The 18,022-nt window shown below is 44.0% G+C and overlaps 1 protein-coding gene across 6 annotated transcripts in view; it reads right to left on the bottom strand.

The window, feature by feature from the left end:
- Positions 1-18,022, bottom strand: part of RBM33 (RNA binding motif protein 33) — a 132,223-nt gene that overhangs the window by 92,332 nt on the left and 21,869 nt on the right. For all 6 annotated transcript variants that reach the window (XM_080818217.1, XM_080818218.1, XM_080818220.1 and 3 more), the window contains exon 2: positions 12,189-12,267. In XM_080818217.1, the coding sequence (XP_080674343.1) occupies positions 12,189-12,267 (79 nt within the window). The remainder of the gene's footprint in view (positions 1-12,188; positions 12,268-18,022) is intronic.

Genomic DNA, 18,022 nt, shown 5'->3' with positions numbered 1-18,022 from the left:
GGAACCCAGTGTCTTAGGAACAAATGCCTTTTAAGGACAACATCTAGAAGGAGAAAACAATCAGACTATGCTTCCAGGTGCAAATGCACCACTATTCTTATTAGGGCTATTAATTTTTTTATAAGCACTCTGGTTAAATTTCTGTAGGTTTGGGACACAACTTCACCCAAAAACCGTATGCACTCATAGTGTGTTACTTTGCAGAATACCAGAATACACAGGAATGCCCCCTGGACGTGGAACAGAAACGCCTGTTTCTATACATCGCCTTTTAGAACCAGAAGTAACTCAACAATCTTTTCATTCCTGCACTGAACACCTTTTTGTTATCTTGTTACTCTCTATAAATCCTCTACCTTCATTTTATAGATAAAGAAAACAAGGATGAGAGACTAAATAACTGTCCAAAGTCACGCAGCAGGGACAGACCCAGGACAAGAAGTTATCCATGGGGAAAACCTTCCACAGACCTGTATGAATAAGATAACTACCAGAGAATAACACGTAACTTCCTCCAACATTTCCACAAATCCCCTTCATCAGTTTCAGATACAGTGTCTGCATCTTCAGTGTTAAAATCATCTTTTGTGAGTGAGGAAAAAAGGACCTAGTCACCATACTGACAGGAACCCCATCTGAGAATTGATTCTAGATGACCAAAACAGCCACTCTCCCCTTTGAAGACAAGCACCCATGCCAGGCCATCACTCAAAATAACTGAAAATGAAAGGCAACAGCATCCGCCCAGGGAATACTGACAACTCTTAAAACCAGAATACAAAAGGGCACTGGTAAATATACAAGCAAAAATCCAGCAACTTCTCTGTACTGTTTGCTAACAAGGGATGTGTACAGAAGTAAGGAATCGGTCTTTGATGACCACCTATTTTTCCTAAGCAAAAGCATTTTGAAAAAGAAGATAAAGGATCACTAACGGTTATAAGTGAATCGAGTATACGGAGACTGAGAACGGCTGCTTCCGTGGCTACCAAAGACAACGGCAGGATGGGAGACAGGCGGATTGGGTCCACAACCACAACAGGCATAAACTGTAGCTCAAGAAATCGTCAACATCCATTGAGCACATCATGTGCCGGGAACCACTCTAAGTGCTTCACGTGTGTTAGCCTTTTTGCTGGCGTGACAATCCCATCACGTACCTATTTACATCATCCCCCATTTTTCAAAATGTGAAAACAAAGACACTGAGATGTTAAATACTTGGCTCAAGGTCACCAACCTAGGAAGCGGCAAAGTCAAAAGGTGAACCTTGAGTGGCTCCAGCTCCAGGGTCGAAACCCCAACGACTACGCCCAAACCCCACAGAGAGAGCAAACATACGTCCCTACTGTCCTCATCAAGCTGCACCCTTACAAAAGATGTGCGCAAAAGGAAAGAAAGTTATAAAATATAAAACACTACCAAAATCACACCAATTGTCACCAAAACCAACAAGGGACTTGTGGGAGTGACCAGCCCAATCAGGCCCGCGCAGAGAGCGGGCGCAGCGCCCCGCCGGTTAGGGCGGCCGTGTGAGGTGCGTGAGGTGCGTGAGGTGCGTGAGGTGCGTGAGGAAAGCAGCGCAGCGCAGCACGACGGAGGGGCTTCCTGGACTCAACTGCGAGACTCCCTCAGGCTCTCAAGGGCCACCTCTCTGGCAGCCGTTCCTACCCAGGATCCGGGACAGTCAGCTCTCTGAGAGCAAGTCCACTCTCACTCGCTAACAGGTGCGCACGGACAGACCCTTTCAGGAAGCACGTGTTTTGTGGTCAGCCTCCGGGCTGCAGCTTTTCAAAACCGCAAGGACAAGCGACAACACACCCTGCACGCGGACCGTGCCCCCGGCGCGCCTCCCTCTCCACCGCCCTCGTCCGGTCTCTGCCAGCTCCGGTCCCCCGGAAGCTTTCTCTGGGAAGACTCACGCAGGCTCTCCTGGACTTTGCTTCTGGAAGGCCTTGGCCCGCGGGCTGACCCAACAGAGGAGAGACCGCCCCTCCCTGCCACCTGCGCCGGCCGGTCCCACCCACCGCCACCACTGCGACGGCCACCGGGCTCTAGGACGCCACCTCTCCCCGCCGGGCCCGCCGCCCCGCCCACCGCACCCACCCTTCCCGCTCCCGTGACCCTGTCCTGCGCGCAGCCCCGTCGTCCAAGGACGTCGGGTCAGGGCCCCGAGTTCGCCATCTTTCTCCAGACATACACGGACACAAGCACATCCTTCAGAAAAACGTAAACACTGCAGGTGCTGGTGCAACGATGGCACCAGCTTCTTCCAAATGCACCGTGAACGCAACACCGTGGCAAGAGCCGGTCAGGACGATTTCTGACTCCCTCTTCTCAGCGTTCAAATTTCTCCCTCTATTATCCAGTATATGGAAGAGGCTGTTTAATGCTTTTAAAAGACAGAAGAAACACACGATACAGAACCTCCCCGTGCAAACACGCGCCGAAGGGGTATGAAGAGAGGAAGCGCAGGCTGGTGGGCAGCGCGGGGACAGCGGCCATTCACACCGGGCAGGACAGGAAAAACCGGAGCCCGCCTCGCGTCCCCACCAAGCCCAACTCCCACGAGCGCAGGAAGCCGACGCACTTCTCGACGTCGGCAAGTCCCACTGACCAGACGGGAGAACGGTCCAACTACTCATAAAAATAACAACTGCGAAGAATCAAAATACACGTGTAGTGTTTAAATCTGTGAGTTCGAAAGGATTCAAGAACAGGACTCCCCTTCGGAGGCGGCTAAGGAACCGAGCCACTATGACAACTGGTGCACCGAGTAAGGAATCAAGCCTGGTACTTCAGAGGAGTCCAGCAGTCTGCGGAAGGTCACTCGGGTCACCCATCCTCCTGCCCATTTTCCAACCTACCCCAATCAACTTCTAGACCTGCTAACTCAGAAAATGCAGGAAACGAAAGAACCCACTAACACTCCAGGGGACACAATCAGCAAAAGCAGAAACTCCACAAGACAAACCACCTTGTTTCTTCAAAAAGTTGCAGAGAACTAAAATACAGATGCATGAAAACCTACAGATGAAACAGCGGTCGGAAAACCGACCCGTCAGATGCCATCTAGGATCTGCTGTGGAACCCAGAGGCGGCACAGAGCATACAAGACCCACACCCACACCGTGCCGTGTGTGCCACACACTGATACTTACATGAGACCGGCAGTGGTAAAACACTGACATTCAGGGAGTTTTTCAAAATATAACTCTATTATGGTTGTCTTTGTAAAGCCTTTATTTTTTAGAGACACAATCTGAAATATCTGATGAACTTATGTCTGTGATATGAGGAGGGTTGCAAATTACAGATAAAACAAGACTGACTTTGTACCAATAAATGTTGAAGCTGAATGATGCTACACTGTACTATTCTATTTTCACATTTTCTTGAAATTCTCAATAAGTTGAAGATCAACCAATTTAATCAAGTTCAGGCAAATTATGTATCTTAACCATAAAAAATAAATTTAAAACACTTTGCAATTTTCATAGGAACATGCAAAACATACCAGAACACAGGGCATTGAAGAATTTCATAGGGACAGATAGTGGAAAGCACCTTCACCACACGCCTCCGTAAGTGATGCCCTCGGGAAGACCACAGCATTGGCAACGAGAGTCCAGACCAAATACACAACTGAGATCTAGTTCTGCAGAGACACCTGCAAATCCGTGCTGAGGCCGGATCTACTAGATAGAGAGCCTGTCCTCTTCAAAAATGTCAAAGTCATAAGAGACAAGGATACATAATTCTTCCAGATGAATAAAGAACAAATTGCACTCTATGATCCCGAACTGAAACTTGAACCAGAAAAAAAGAAACTCATTTTTGGCTATAGCACACTTTCAGGAAAACTGTCAAAACTTGAATAACCACTGTACATTAAAAAACACAGTTCTGTGTTTGTTAACTTCATGATTGTGAAATGCTCCCGTGGCTAAGTAAGTGAATGCCCCTATTCTTGGGAAGCACACCAGGAACACAACATGCTGAGGCAAACGGGAAGCACATGGCCTGATGCCCTCAGACCACCATACAGGGGCGGGGCGGGGGGACACTGGTGAGCGGGTGTGCAGAGGACACAGAGGACAATGGACGAGGTGGGAAGCAACTGGGACTCTAGGGGCCCATGAGAGTGTCTGTGTCACTCCTGAAACTTTCCTCCAAGTCTGAAAACGATTCCAAAGTACACTGTGTCCATACTTTAATAAAAAAAAATAAAAGTCGTACAGGGAAAGATCATACATTTGACTGTATTATTTTTAAAAAATCCACCTCAAGGCTGTTGTTTCAAGGAACACATATCACAGACTGGGAGGAGATCTCTCCAAGTACAAAAAATATATTGCAGAAAGTATAAAGAACCCCTAAAATCAATGAGGAAAAGACGAACAACCGTAAGAAAACTACACGTAGGTATGAACAGACAACTGACAGAAGAGAAAATTCAAATGGTGAGTGACTACTAAAATACATTTTTTATTCAGCTCCCCATCAAAATCTCTGAAATAAAACTACTCATCAGTACTTGCAGTAGGGCCATTTCTCTTGTAGGAGATTTTTTGTGAGCTCTAAGTGATTCCTTACCGACTGAAGAATAACCACGTCATGCAGGCACTAAGTTTTTACTGCATATAGTTTTTAATGTAGAGTATTCTTTTTTTTAATGGCATTCCTTTTTTTATTAACATACAATGTATTACGGGGCTGTGGTTCATCAGTCTGATACAATTCACAGCACTCACCACATGACATACCCCTGCAATGTCCATCACCCAGCCCCCCCAGCCCCCCCAAGGCCCTCCACTCCAGCAGTGCCCAGTTAGTTGCCTGAGATTAAGAGTCTCCCATGGTTTGTCTCCCTCTCTGGTTTCATCTTGTTTCATTTTTCCCTCCCTTCCCCTATGATCCTCTGTCTTGTTTCTCAAATTCCTCTTATCAGTGATATCACAGAATTGTTTTTCTCTGACTTACTTTGCTTAGCATGATAACCTCCAGTTCCATCCACGTCATTGCAAATGACAAGATTTCAATTTTTTGATAGTAGTATTCCATCATATATCTATATACCACTTCTTCATCCATTCATCTGTCGATGGACATCTAGGTTCTTTCCATAGTTTCGCTACTGGGGACACTGCAGCTATAAACACCGGGGTGCACGTGCCCCTCTGAATCAATACAATTGTATCTTTGGAGTAAATACCCAGCAGTGCCATTGCTGGGCCCTAGGGTAGCTCTATCTTCAACTTTTTGAGGAACCTCCATACTTTTTTCCAGAATGGCTACACCAGCTTGCATTCCCACCAATAGTGTAGGAAGGCTCCCCTTTCTCCGCATCCTCGCCAACATCTGTTGTTTCCTGACTGGTTCATTTTAGCCATTCTGACTGGTGTTGAGGGTGTATCTCACTGAGGTTTTGATTTGTATTTCCCTGATGCCAAGTGATACAGACCACTTTTTCATGTGTCTGTTGGCCACTTGGATGTCTTCTTTGAACAAATGTCTATTCATGTCTTCTGCCCATTTCTTGATTGAATTATTCTGTGGCTGTTGAGTTTGATTAATTTTATAGATTTTGGATACTAGCCTTTGATATGTCATTCGGAAATATCTTCTCTCATTCCGTTGGTTGTCTTTGGTTTTGTTGTTTCCTTTGCTGTGCAAAAACATTTTATCTTGATGAAGTCCCAACAGTTCATTTTTGCCTTTTTCCCCTTGCCTTTGGAGATGTGTCTAGGAAGAAGGTGCTGCGGCCAAGGCTGAAGAGGTTGCTGCCTGTGTTCTCCTCAAGGATTTTGATGGATCCCTGTCTCACACTGAGGTCTTCTATCCATTTTGAGTCTATTTGTGTCTGTGGTATAAGGAAATGGTTCAGCTTCATTCTTCTGCATATGGCTGTCCAATTTTCCCAGCACCATTTGTTGAAGAGACTGTGTTTTTTCCATTGGACATTCAAGCTTTGTCAAAGATTCGTTGACCATAGAGTTGAGTATCCATTTCTGGGCTCTCTATTCTGTTACGCTGATCTGTGTGTCCATTTTTGTGCCAGTACCATACTGTCTTGATGATCACAGCTTTGTAACAGAGCTTGAAGTTGAGAATTGTGATGCCACCAGCTTTGGTTTTCTTTTTCAAATTCGGGGCCTTTTCTCATTCCATACAAATTTTAGAATTATCTGTTCTATCTCATTGAAAAAAGTTGATGTATTTTGATAGGGACTGACTGCATTAAAAGTGTAGATCACTCTAAGTAGCATAGACATTTTCACAATATTTGTTCTTCCAATCCATGAGCATGGAACTTTTTCCATTTTTGGGGATCTTCCTCAATTTCTTTCATGAGTATTCTATAGTTTTCTGAGTACAGATTCTTTGCCTCTATGGTTAGGTTTATTCCTAGGTATCTTATGCTTTTGGGTGCAATTGTAAATGGGATTGACTCCTTAAATTTCTTTTTCCTCTGTCTTGTTGCTGGTGTATAGAAATGCAACTCATTTCTGTGCATTCGTTTTATATCCTGACACCTTACTGAATTCCTTAATGAGTTTTAGTAGTTTTGGGTTTTCCACATAAAGTATCATATCATCTGCGAAGAGTGAGAGTTTGACTTCTTTGCTGATCTGGATTCCCTTTGTTTCTTTTTGTTGTCTGATTGCTGAGACTTCTAGTACTATGTTGCATGGCAGTGGTGATAGTGGACAGCCCTGCTGTGTTCCTGACCTTAGGCGGAAAAGCACTCAGTTTTTCCCCATTGAGAATGATATTAAGGTTTGTATCCTCTATCCCTACACTGTGAAGAGTTTTAATCAAGAAAGGATGCTGTACTTTGTCAAATACTTTTCTGCATCTATTGAGTGTATCATATGGTTCTTGTTCTTTCTTTTATTAACATTATTGTAAATACACTGATTTGCAAATCCTGAACCAACCATGCAGCCCAGGGAAAAATCCCACTTGGCCATGGTGAATAATCCTTTTAATGTACTGTTGGATCCCACTGGCTAGTAGTGAGAATTTTTGCATCCATGATCATCAGGGATACTGATCTGTAACACTTTTTGGTGGGGTCTCTCGTAATCAAGGTAATGCTGGCCTCATAAAACGAGTTTGGAAGTTCTCCTTCCATTTCTACTTTTTTGGAACAGTTTCAGGAGAATAAGTATTAATTCTTCTTTAAATGTTTGACAGAATTCCCCTGGGAAGGCACTTGTTTGTTGGGTGATTTTTGATGACTGCTTCAATTTCCTTACTGGTTATGGGTCTGTTCAGGTTTTCTATTTCTTCCTGATTCAGTTTTGGTAGTTTATGTGTCTCTAGGAATGTATCCATTTCTTCCAGATTGTCAAATTTGCTGGCGTATAGTTGCTCATAATATGTTCTTATAATTGTTTGTATTTCTTTGGTGTTGGCTGTGATCTCTCCTCTTTCATTCATGATTTTATTAATCTGGGTCCTTTCTCTTTTCTTTTTAACAAGTCTGGCCAGACTTGTTATTAATTATTATTATTATTAATTCTTTTAAAGGACCAGCTCCTACTAGTTTCATTATTTGTTCTACTGTTCTTTTGGTTTCTATTTCATTGATTTCTGCTCTGACCGTTATTCCTCTTCTCCTGCTGGGCTTAGGTTTTCTTTGCTGTTCTGTCTCCAGCTCCTTTAGGTGTAGGGTTAGGTTGTGTACTTGAGACCTTTCTTGTTTCTTGAGAAAGGCCTGTATTGCTATCTTAGGACTGCCTTTGCTGTACCCCCAAATTTTTGAACAGTTGTGTTTTCATTTTCATCTGTTTCCACAGATTTTTTTAATTCTTCTTTGATTTCCTGGTTGACCCATACATTCTTTAGTAGGATGCTCTTTAGCCTCCATGTACTTGAGTTCTTTCCAACTTTTCCTCTTGTGACTGTGTTCCAGCTTCAGAGCATTGTGGTCTGAAAATATGCAGGGAATGATCCCAATCTTTTGGTACCAGTTGAGACCTGATTTATGACCCAGGATGTGATCTATTCTGGAGAATGTTCCAGGTGCACTAGAGAAGAATGTGTATTCTTTTGCTTTGGGAACAATGTTCTGAATATATCTGTGATGTCCACTTGGTCCAGTGTGTCATTTAAAGCCTTTATTCCTTGTTGATCTTTTGCTTAAATGATCTGCCCATTTTGGTGAGGGGTGTGTTAAAGTCCCCTACTATTATTGTAGTATTGTCGATGTGTTTCTTTGACTTTGTTATTAATTGGCTTATATAATTGGCTGCCCCCATGTTAGGGGCATAGATATTTAAAACTGTTAGATCTTCTTGTTAGAAAAGACCCTTTAAGTATGATATAGTGTCCTTCCTCATCTATTACTATAGTCTTTGGTTTAAAATCTAATTTTTCTGATATAAGGATTGCCACCCCAGCTTTCTTTTGATGTTCACTAGCATGGTAAATGGTTTTCCACCCCCCACTTTAAATCTGGAGGTGTCTTTGGGTCTAAAATGAGTCTCTTGCAGACAGCATATCGAGGTCTTGTTTTTTTTTATCCAATCTGATACTCTGTGTCATTTGATTGGGGCATTTAGCCCATTTCCATTCAGGGTAACTACTACAGACACGAATTTAGTGACACTGTATTGCCTGTAAGGTGACTACTACTGTATACCGTGTTTGTTCCTTTCTGGTCTATGGTAGTTTTAGGCTCCCTCTCTGCTTAGTAGACCCCTTTCAATTATTTACTGTAGGGCTGGCTTAGAGTTTGCAAATTCTTTTAGTTTTTGTTTCTCCTGGAAATTTTTTCTCTCTCCTTCTATCTTCAATGACAGCCTAGCTGGATACAGTATTCTTGGCTGCATATATTTCTCATTTAGTGCTCTGAATATATCATGCCAGTCCTTTCTGGCCAGCCAAATCTCTGGATAGTTCTGCTTCCAATCTAATAGATATTTCTACCATTGCAGGTTACAGGCCTCTTGTCTGGAGCTGCTTTCAGGATTTTCTCTTTTTCTCTGAGACCGGTAAGCTCTACTATTATATAACGGGGTGTTGACCTATTTTTACTAATTTGGGGGGGGTGAAGGTTCTCTGTGCCTCCTGGATTTTGATGCCTGTTTCCTTCCTCAAATTAGGGAAGTTCTCTGCTATAATTTGCTCCAATATACCTTCTGCCCCTCTCTTTCTTCTTCTTTTGGGATCCCAATTATTCTGTTGTTTCATCTTATAGTATCCCTTATCTCTTAAATTCTCCCCTCCTGATCTACTGGTAGTTTATCTCTCTTTTTCTCAGCTTCCTAACTCTCCATCATTTGGTCTTCTATATCACTAATTCTGTCTTCTACCCCATTTACCCTAGCAGTTAGAGCCTCCATTTTTTATTGCACCTCATTAATAACCTTTCTGATTTCAACTTGGTTAGATTTTAGTTCTTTTATTTCTCCAGAAAGGGTTCTCTAGTATCTTCTATGCTTTTTTTCAAGCCCAGCTAGTATGTTTACGATCATCATTCTGAGCTCTACTTCTGACATCTTACTAATGCCCGTATCAATTAGGGCCCTGGCAGTCGGTACTACCTCTTATTCTTTGAGATGAGTTTTTCCATTTTGTCATTTTGTCCAGAAAACAGATGAATGAGGAAAAAAAAAAAAAAACACAGATGAATGAGAAAACAAAATGCTAAAAGGGTAACAACGACCCCAGAAAAATATACACTAAACAAATCAGAAGAGACCCAAAACTGGGGCAAAAGGAAGTGGGGGGGGAATATGATCAGGCTAGTGAACAGAACAGAGTCACGCACTAGATTTTGGTTGTATTCTGATCGTTAGAAGAAACTGCATCCCACAATTTTAAAGAAAGAAAAACTTATATTACACGAAAAACAAGGGCAAATACAATGAAGGGATAGAGTATGACTGTAAAAAAGAAAATTAAAAAAGATTTTTTAAAAGGAATTGTAAGATGTTCATTGAAAAAGGAAAGAAGAAAAATTCAAAAAAAAAGTAGAAAAAGAAAAAAATAAAGAAAATCTTAAAAATTAACTTTGAAAGACTAAAGAATCATGGGGGAAGAGCCATGAGTTCCATGCGCTGTATTCCCCAAGCACCACAATTGTGCAGGTCTCATTGATCAGTAAACTTGGTCTTGGCTGGATGTTCTTACTGATCTTCTGGGGGAGGGGCCTACTGCAGTGATTCTCATATGATTTTGCGCGAGAGGGAAATGCACCGTCCTTGCCGGGGGCCAGGCTAAGTCATCTGCTCGGGTTGGCTTTTGGTAGCTTTTGTTCCCTGCAAGCTTTCTGTACAGCTTTCGAGGACGGTAATGAAAATGGTGGCCGCCCAATCTCCAGCCACGGAACTCAGGGCCCCGCTCCTCAGTGAGCCCTCAGCGAAAAGCAGTCAATCACTCCCATCTCCCTGGTCTCCAGCCGCGCTCTGTGCTCACCCGGCCTGTGACTGAGCGTTTCTATCTCTGGCGCACGGCCCCGTCTGGAGTCTCCAAACCCAGCAGATTCCTGCAGTGCGCCCCTGTACCGCTCCTTCCGGGGGAGGAAGGGGAGTCTCTCCAGATCTGCTGTTTGTTAGGTCCGTGCTCGAAGAACAGGGGCCCGACTGCGCCTCGGATCATGGTTTAAGGTAACCCCGGGCTGACAGCACCCCCACCCCCCGCTCCATCTTCTGCAGCCTTGGGAGCTCTGCCACACTTAGGCACCCCGGTCTTTCTGTGACCCCGACAGACCTGAGACCACACTGCCCCAGCGAGGGTTCCACCTCCGATTAGCCACTGGAATGACGCCCCTCACCGGAGCAGACTTCTAAAATCTCCAAGCGCTCCACTGCTCCACCGCCTGCTGGGCGCTGGCTGGAGGTTCCCTCCCCCCGCAGTCTATATCATTTGGGATTCACTTCTCAGCACCTCCTACCTTCCACAAAGTGGTCGCTTTTCTGTTCATAGAATTGCTGCTATTCTCTTCTTCTATCTCCTGCTGAGTTTACAGGTGTAAAGAATGGTTTGATAACTCGCTGAATTCCTGGGACCAGACGAAATTTAGATCACCTACTCCTCCACCATCTTGTTCCTCTCCCCCTAATGTGATGATTCTGTAGAACTCCTGGGGCATCACAGTTTTCAAATGGCAATGAGGTATTTTTTTTTTACTGCAGAAGGTCACTGTTCTTGATTCAGAACTACTTACCTTATTATTAAATTTTCCGACTGCAACTACAAGATAATTTTTTACATTTTCAACACAGTATTTAAAATCTTAAGAAATAGGTAGGAGTGCCTGGGTGGTGCAGTCAGTTCAGTCCATCTCTTGCTTTCCGCTAAGGTCGTGATCTCAAGCCCTGTGTGGGGCCCGCACTGAGCATGGAGCCTGCTGAAGATTCTCTCTCTCCTTCTTCCTCTGCCCCTCCCCTGAGCTCTCTAAAATAAATCAATCTTAAAAAAAAGTGTAAAGAATAATCCTCATTTGAGAACCCCACCACCTGGACTATGCCCCACGTACTTCTGCCAGTACACATCCCTCTAACTCCTACTCGAGCGCCTCACCAGCAGTAATCACTATACAGAACTGACATTTATCACTAATGTGAATGTTTTTAACCCTTTACTGCATTGTGTGTATCCCTAAGGACATTTCCATCTTCACTAGTAATCAGAGAAATAAAAATTTAAATTACAGTGAGACACTATTATACACACACAAAATTGGGGAAAATTTTAAAGTCTAGCCAAATATTAGGCAGGCTACAGAACAAAAGAACTCTGGCAATGACAGCTCTGGGGATCCACCAAACCAGTACCACCACTGCATAAAAACACAGAGACAGAAGGGACAACCAGGGCCCTACAGACAATACAGGTCTGGAACTGGAGCCTACCAGAAAGGCCTTACCTTCCTACCTGGAAGACCTGCCCCTGCACTCACTACAGCGCAGCATGGACAGGCCCACTTGGGAAAGAGCATCAGAGAGCCAATATACCGTCCTCAGGAAAGATCTCTGTGGAGCCGGGACGCCTGGCTGGCTCGGTGTGTGGAGCAGGCAACACTCGATCTTCGGGTTTTGAGTTTGAGCCCCACACTGGGTGTGGAGGATACTTACTTAAACATAAAATCTTAATTTAAAAAAAAAAAAAATCTGAGAGCCAAACGGCAGAATGAGAGAAATCAGCACGAACTACAAGAACCAGTCGTTCCATACCTGTCCCAGTCCTCGTCGGCAGCTCTTCTTCTCCAAGATCGCTCTGCGCCAGGCTTATCAAACTGGTCAAAGTCGTCATCTGTGAAAGAGAGGCCGTAAGTCAGTCTTATTAAATTAGAACAGACACAGATATTCTAATACTGATGGTCCCTGACTTAACAATGGTTTAACTTACGATTTTCAACTTTGCAATGCTGCAAAAGCAACATGCATTCAGTGAAAACCATACTTCGAATTTCCAACGTGGGTCTTTTCCCTACGCTGGCAATGTGCAGTACAGTCCTTTCTCGTAATGCTGGGCGGGGAGCAGCAACGGCCACAGCTCCCAGTAGGCAAGGGATCATGAGGGTAAACAACCAATACACCAACAACCATCTGTACCCACACAACCATTCTGTTTGTCACTTTCAGTACAATATATTCACACCATTCACACCAGCACAATATATTCAATACGTTACAAAACACAGCCAACACTTTATTATAAAACAGGCTTTGTGTTACATTACATGATTTTGCCTTAAAGAGGCCAGGCTGAACTATAATATAATGTTAAGCAGGTTAGGTCCACACATGTTTGAATTACAGCATTTTCAAGTTATGGCAGGCTTATCAGGACATAACTCGGTAAGATGAGGAAGATCTGTACTGAAACAACGTTTTTCTTCTAAGGATTCCTGACGCAACATTTTAAAATGTAGAAGTTTTGGCTCTCTGCTCCTTCCTATTTGACAGATGGCCACTTCTGTGCAGTGCCGCTTGCACCTGAGACACAACGGTGAAGGTCTACATGTTCCAGCAGGAGACCACCCGTGGCAAATTCAATGGCACAATCAAGGCTGAGAACAGGAAACCTGTGTTCAGTGGAAAGCCCATCTCCACCTTCCAGGAACAAGATCCCACAACATCAGATGGGCTGATGCCGGAGCCGGGTAGGTTCTTAAGTCCTCTGGGGACGTGGAGAAGGCTGGCACTCACTTGGAGAATGGAGCCGAGAGGCTCATCATCTCTACCTCCTTCGCTGAAGCCCCCGTGTTTGTGATGGGCATGAATCATGAGAAGTACGTCGACTCCCCCAAGACGGTCAGCAACGCCTCCTGTACTGCCAGCTGCTTGGCCACTCTGGCCAGGACTATCCGTGACCGTGGATGGCCCCTCTGGGAAGCTGTGGCGTAACGGCCGAGGGGCTGCCCAGAGCACAGAGCATCATCCGTGCTTCCTCCGGCACCACCAAGGCTGCAGCCAAGGTCCTCCCTGAGCTAGCTGAATGAGCAGCTCACCGGCATACCCCTGCATGTCTCCTCCCCCAGTGTGTCAGCCGTGGATCTGAACCACCGCCTGCAGAAAGCTGCCAGATACGACGACATCAAGAAGGTGGCGAAGCAGGTACTGGAGAGCCCCCTCAAGGGCGCCCTGGGCTCCACTGAAGACCAGGTTGTCTCCTGCAGCTCTAACAGTGACGTCCACTCTTCCCATTCAGTGCCGGGGCTGGCACTGTTCTCAGCGACCGCTTTGTCATGCTCCATTCCTGGTACGACAGTGAATTTGACCAGAGCAGCTGAGCGGTGGACCTTACGGTCTACACAGCCTCCAAGGAAGAAGAGCCCCCTGGACCACTAGCCCTAGCAGGGGCACAAGAGGAAGAGAGAGGCCCTGCTGGAGTCCTTGCCCAGCTCATCCCCCAACACGCCGAGACTCTCCTGCCCTCCACACAGTTTCCATCCCAGGCCCCTGAAGCAGGGGAGGGGCTTAGGGGGACCTACCTCATCATGCACCACTGTCAAGTACACAGTACCGAAATGAACAAATGCGATACAGAAATTCCATATACAGCTATTACAAATGCTGGGACACCTGGGGGGCTCAGTCGGTTGAGCGTCTGGCTCTTGGTTTCACCTCAGGTCATGATCTCAGGGTTGTGAGATGGAGCCCTGCATCTGGCTCCAGCCTGGGCTCCTCCTTGCTCCACAGGGAGCCTGCTTCTCCCTCTGCCACTCTGTCTGCCTGTGCTCGCTCTCTCTCTCTCTGACAAATAAATAAATAAAAAAAATCTTTAAAAAAAGAAAACCAAATACGGGGCTCCTGGGTGGCTCAGTGGGTGAAGCCTCTGCCTTCAGCTCTGGTCATGATCCCAGGGTCCTGGGCTCAAGCCCCACATCCGGCTCTCTGCTCAGCAGGGAGCCTGCTTCCCTTCCTCTCTCTCTCTCTGCCTGCCTCTCTGCCTACTTGTAATCTCTCTCTGTCAAATAAATAAATAAAATCTTTAAAAAAAAAAACCAAAAACCCAAATACGACACTGTAATACATTAACAAACTACAAATGGAAAATCAAATTATCTCGAAGAAGATGTAGATGAAGTTATTAGTCAAGACCCAATATCCATTCCTTATAAAACCTCTTACCAGGGGCACCTGGGTGGCTCAGTGGGTTAAAGCCTCTGCCTTCAGCTCAGGTCATGATCCCAGAGTCCTGGGATCAAGCCCCAATTTGGGCTCTCTGTTCAGCGGGGAGCCTGCTTCCCTTCCTCTCTCTCTGCCTGCCTCTCTGCCTACTTGTGATCTCTTTCTGTCAAATACATAAATAAAAATCTTTACCAAAAAAAAAAAAAAAAACCCTCTTACCAAACTAAGAGCAGAGATAAAGACTGAATGTTTTCAACCTGGGATCAGGAACAAGATTAGGATTGTCACTTGACCTCTTTAGCACTGTACTGCAAGTTCTACATAGTGCAACCAGACAAGACAAAGAAATAAAAGGAATCTAGACTGAAAAGGAACAAGTAAAACTTTTTAGTCATAGCAGTGATCAACTTCTTAAAAAATCATATGGAATCTATTTTCAAGAAGTACTGAAACTACTAAGTGAAGCAAGCAAGGTTGTGAAATGTACAATCAATACCAAAAAATCAAGTTTTTCTACATATAAGTAATGACTAATTGGAAACTGAATTAATAAACAAAACTCTGCAGTAACATAAAAAACATGGACTACTAGGAATAAATATTCTTGATAAAAGATGTGAAAAACCGGTACATTAAGAACTATGAAGTTATGCCAACAGAAATATTTAAGTAAATGAAGTGATGATGTGAAATAGTGGGATGCGGGAGCAAACAGTCAAGAAAGAATTTTTGCGACGTCTTCAGTGCAAAAAGCGTGATATTATTAAAGCACGGGACAGGACCCGTCGGCAGAAAGAGCTGCACTGGGGTGGTGAACAGGGGCCAATTACATACGTGCAAGTCGGGAGGGGGTTGGGGACAGTGTAAGTCTCTAAGGAAGTCGGAAGCAAGGTTTCGAGGACCTCGAGGGGCTAGCTGTTGTTAGGAAAGGGTCGTTTACTGCTGTCCAGTAAAACCGTAGTCATGAGACCCTTCGGATGTGTACCGGTGCCCAGGTGCTTGGAGGATGATTGCTAACACGCATGAGAGGGGCACAGAGATAAAGGAAGTTTCTAAAGGGATTTTTACAGGGTTCTGGAGGTCGGGCTAATGTCAAGCTAAGGTTGCCTTCTGCCGCTTGTAAAGTATTCATTTGGAGGCAGTTGACTTCCTGGAGGACGGTCACTCCGCCTGTCCCAAGGACTTGCCAATGGGCTGAAAGTTGTAAGGAGATTTAATTTTTTCCACGTTTCTTTTGCCTTTGTTTTCACATCAAGAGATCCTGTTCATGAGTCAAGACTCATTATTACTGAAATGTCAATTTCTCCCTAAATTGATCTACAGATTCAACGTAATCCCAATTAAAATCCCAGCCACTTTTCTGTAGAAATTAAAAAAGTGATTCTAAAATTCATGTTGAAACACAAAGGACCTAAAATAATCAAAACAATTCTGAAAAAAGGAGCATGTTAGAAAACTAACATTGTCTAATCTTAAGAATTATTAGAAACCTATAATAATGAAAACTGTGGTGTTGGTATAAAAACAAACAAATAGACCGACGGAACAGAATATCCTGTCCAGGACATATGTAGACACCTGATACTTTACAAATATTCAAAGAAAAGCCTTTTCGAATGGTACTACAAGAACTGGATCACCGTGTTGGGGGGGGGAAGGGGAGGTGGGGAGGGGAGAGAGAAGGAAAGAGAGAAGGGGAGAAAGTGAACCTGGGTCCATTCCTTCTAAAACCACAGAAGAAAATCGTTGTGGTCCCTGGGTTAGGCAAGGACACTGGTGACAGCAAAAGCACAATCAGTAAAAGAACAAAATGACAATCTGAACTTCATCAAAATTTAAAACTTCTATCCTCCAGAAGTCATCATGAAGAAAATGAAGACAAGCCAAACTAACAGTCTTTGCAAAGTATACATCTATTAAATGATGCATATTTGGAGAAAATACTAAAAACTCTCAAACTCAACATTAAAAACCCAACTTTTTCTAAAGGCAAAAAAAATTTTTTTAAGATTTTATTTGTTATAGAGACAGAAAGCCACAAGCAAGAGGAGGAGCAGAGGGGTAGGGACAAGAGGGGGTAAGAATCTCGGGCTGACTCCTCAGAGAGCCTGGACACAGGGACCCAACCACCCTGAGAACATGACCCGAGCCGAAACCAAGACTCAGAAGCTTAACCGAGAGAGCTACCCAAGCATCCTTAATGGGAAAAATACTTAAATCAAGACTGCACAAAAAACCATGGATGTTATGACAAAGAGCATATGAAAAGATTCTCAACATTACACTGTCATTAGGAAAATGTAAATTAAAGCCACAACAATACACCAGGACATATCTATGAGAATGGCTAAAATTTAAGACCTACTATACCACATATTGTCAAGGATGTAGAGCAACAGAGCTCATACTCTGCTGACAGGAATGTGAAGTGATACAACCACCTAATAAAATAGTTTGGCAGTTTGGGTTTTTTTTTTTAAGATTTTATTTGAGAGCAAGAGAGCACAAGCAGGGGAGCAGCGGAGGGAGAGGGAGAAGCAGACCCCCTGCTGAGCAGGGAGCCCAACACAGGGCTCAATCCCAGAACCCTGGGATCATGACCTGAGCCGAAGGCAGACACTTACCCAACTGAGTCACGCAGGCGCCCCAGTCTGGCAGTCTCTTAAAAAGTTAAATATACCCCTACTACATGATTCAGCCATTCCACTCCTATGTAACTACCCAAGAGAAAAAGAAATTTAAGTCCAGGTTAAGGCTTGTACACAAATGTTCACAGGCACAATATTGATAAAAGCCCAAAACTGGAAACAATTCAAATGTGCATCAACAGGCAAACAGATCAACGAACTATGGAATATCCCCAGGTACAATTCTACTCAGCAATAAAGGAGACTTAAATACTGATATACACTTAACAGCATGGATGGCCTTCAAAATCATTATGCTGAGAGAAGCCAGACAAAAAAAAGAGAACACATACTCTCAGATTCCTTTTTATAAAATGGTACTGTTACATCAGTAACAGAATCAGCATTTGCTCAGGGACAGACAGGAGGCAGGAATCAGAAAGGGCACGAAGACACTTCTGATGATGACACAATCATTACGCTGACTGGCTGTGGTTCCATGGATGTATACAGATATCCAAACTTATGAAATGACGTGTTTCAAAGATACTCAATCTCCTGCGTGTCAATTACACTTCAATGGAATCAGCTTTTTAAAAAGAGAATTAAGAAACTTTGGTCAGGGATGAAAAACTCAAATGTCTACAGGAAGTACACAGGGGAATATAAATGAGCAAAGCAGACCAGGTAGGCATTATGTCAAATTAGCAGGACTTTACCTAGTTTAAAGACAGGAGCATTATGACATTAACAGGAATTGCAGGCAGAATCCCAACTTTTCAAGAGAAGACAAAATTATGGATT

Source organism: Martes martes, assembly GCF_963455335.1.
Source record: "Martes martes genome assembly, chromosome: 11".
Classification (NCBI taxonomy): Eukaryota; Metazoa; Chordata; class Mammalia; order Carnivora; family Mustelidae; genus Martes; species Martes martes.
The sequence above is the reverse complement of the archived record's forward strand: the minus strand, read 5'-3'. Positions and strand labels throughout refer to the sequence as shown.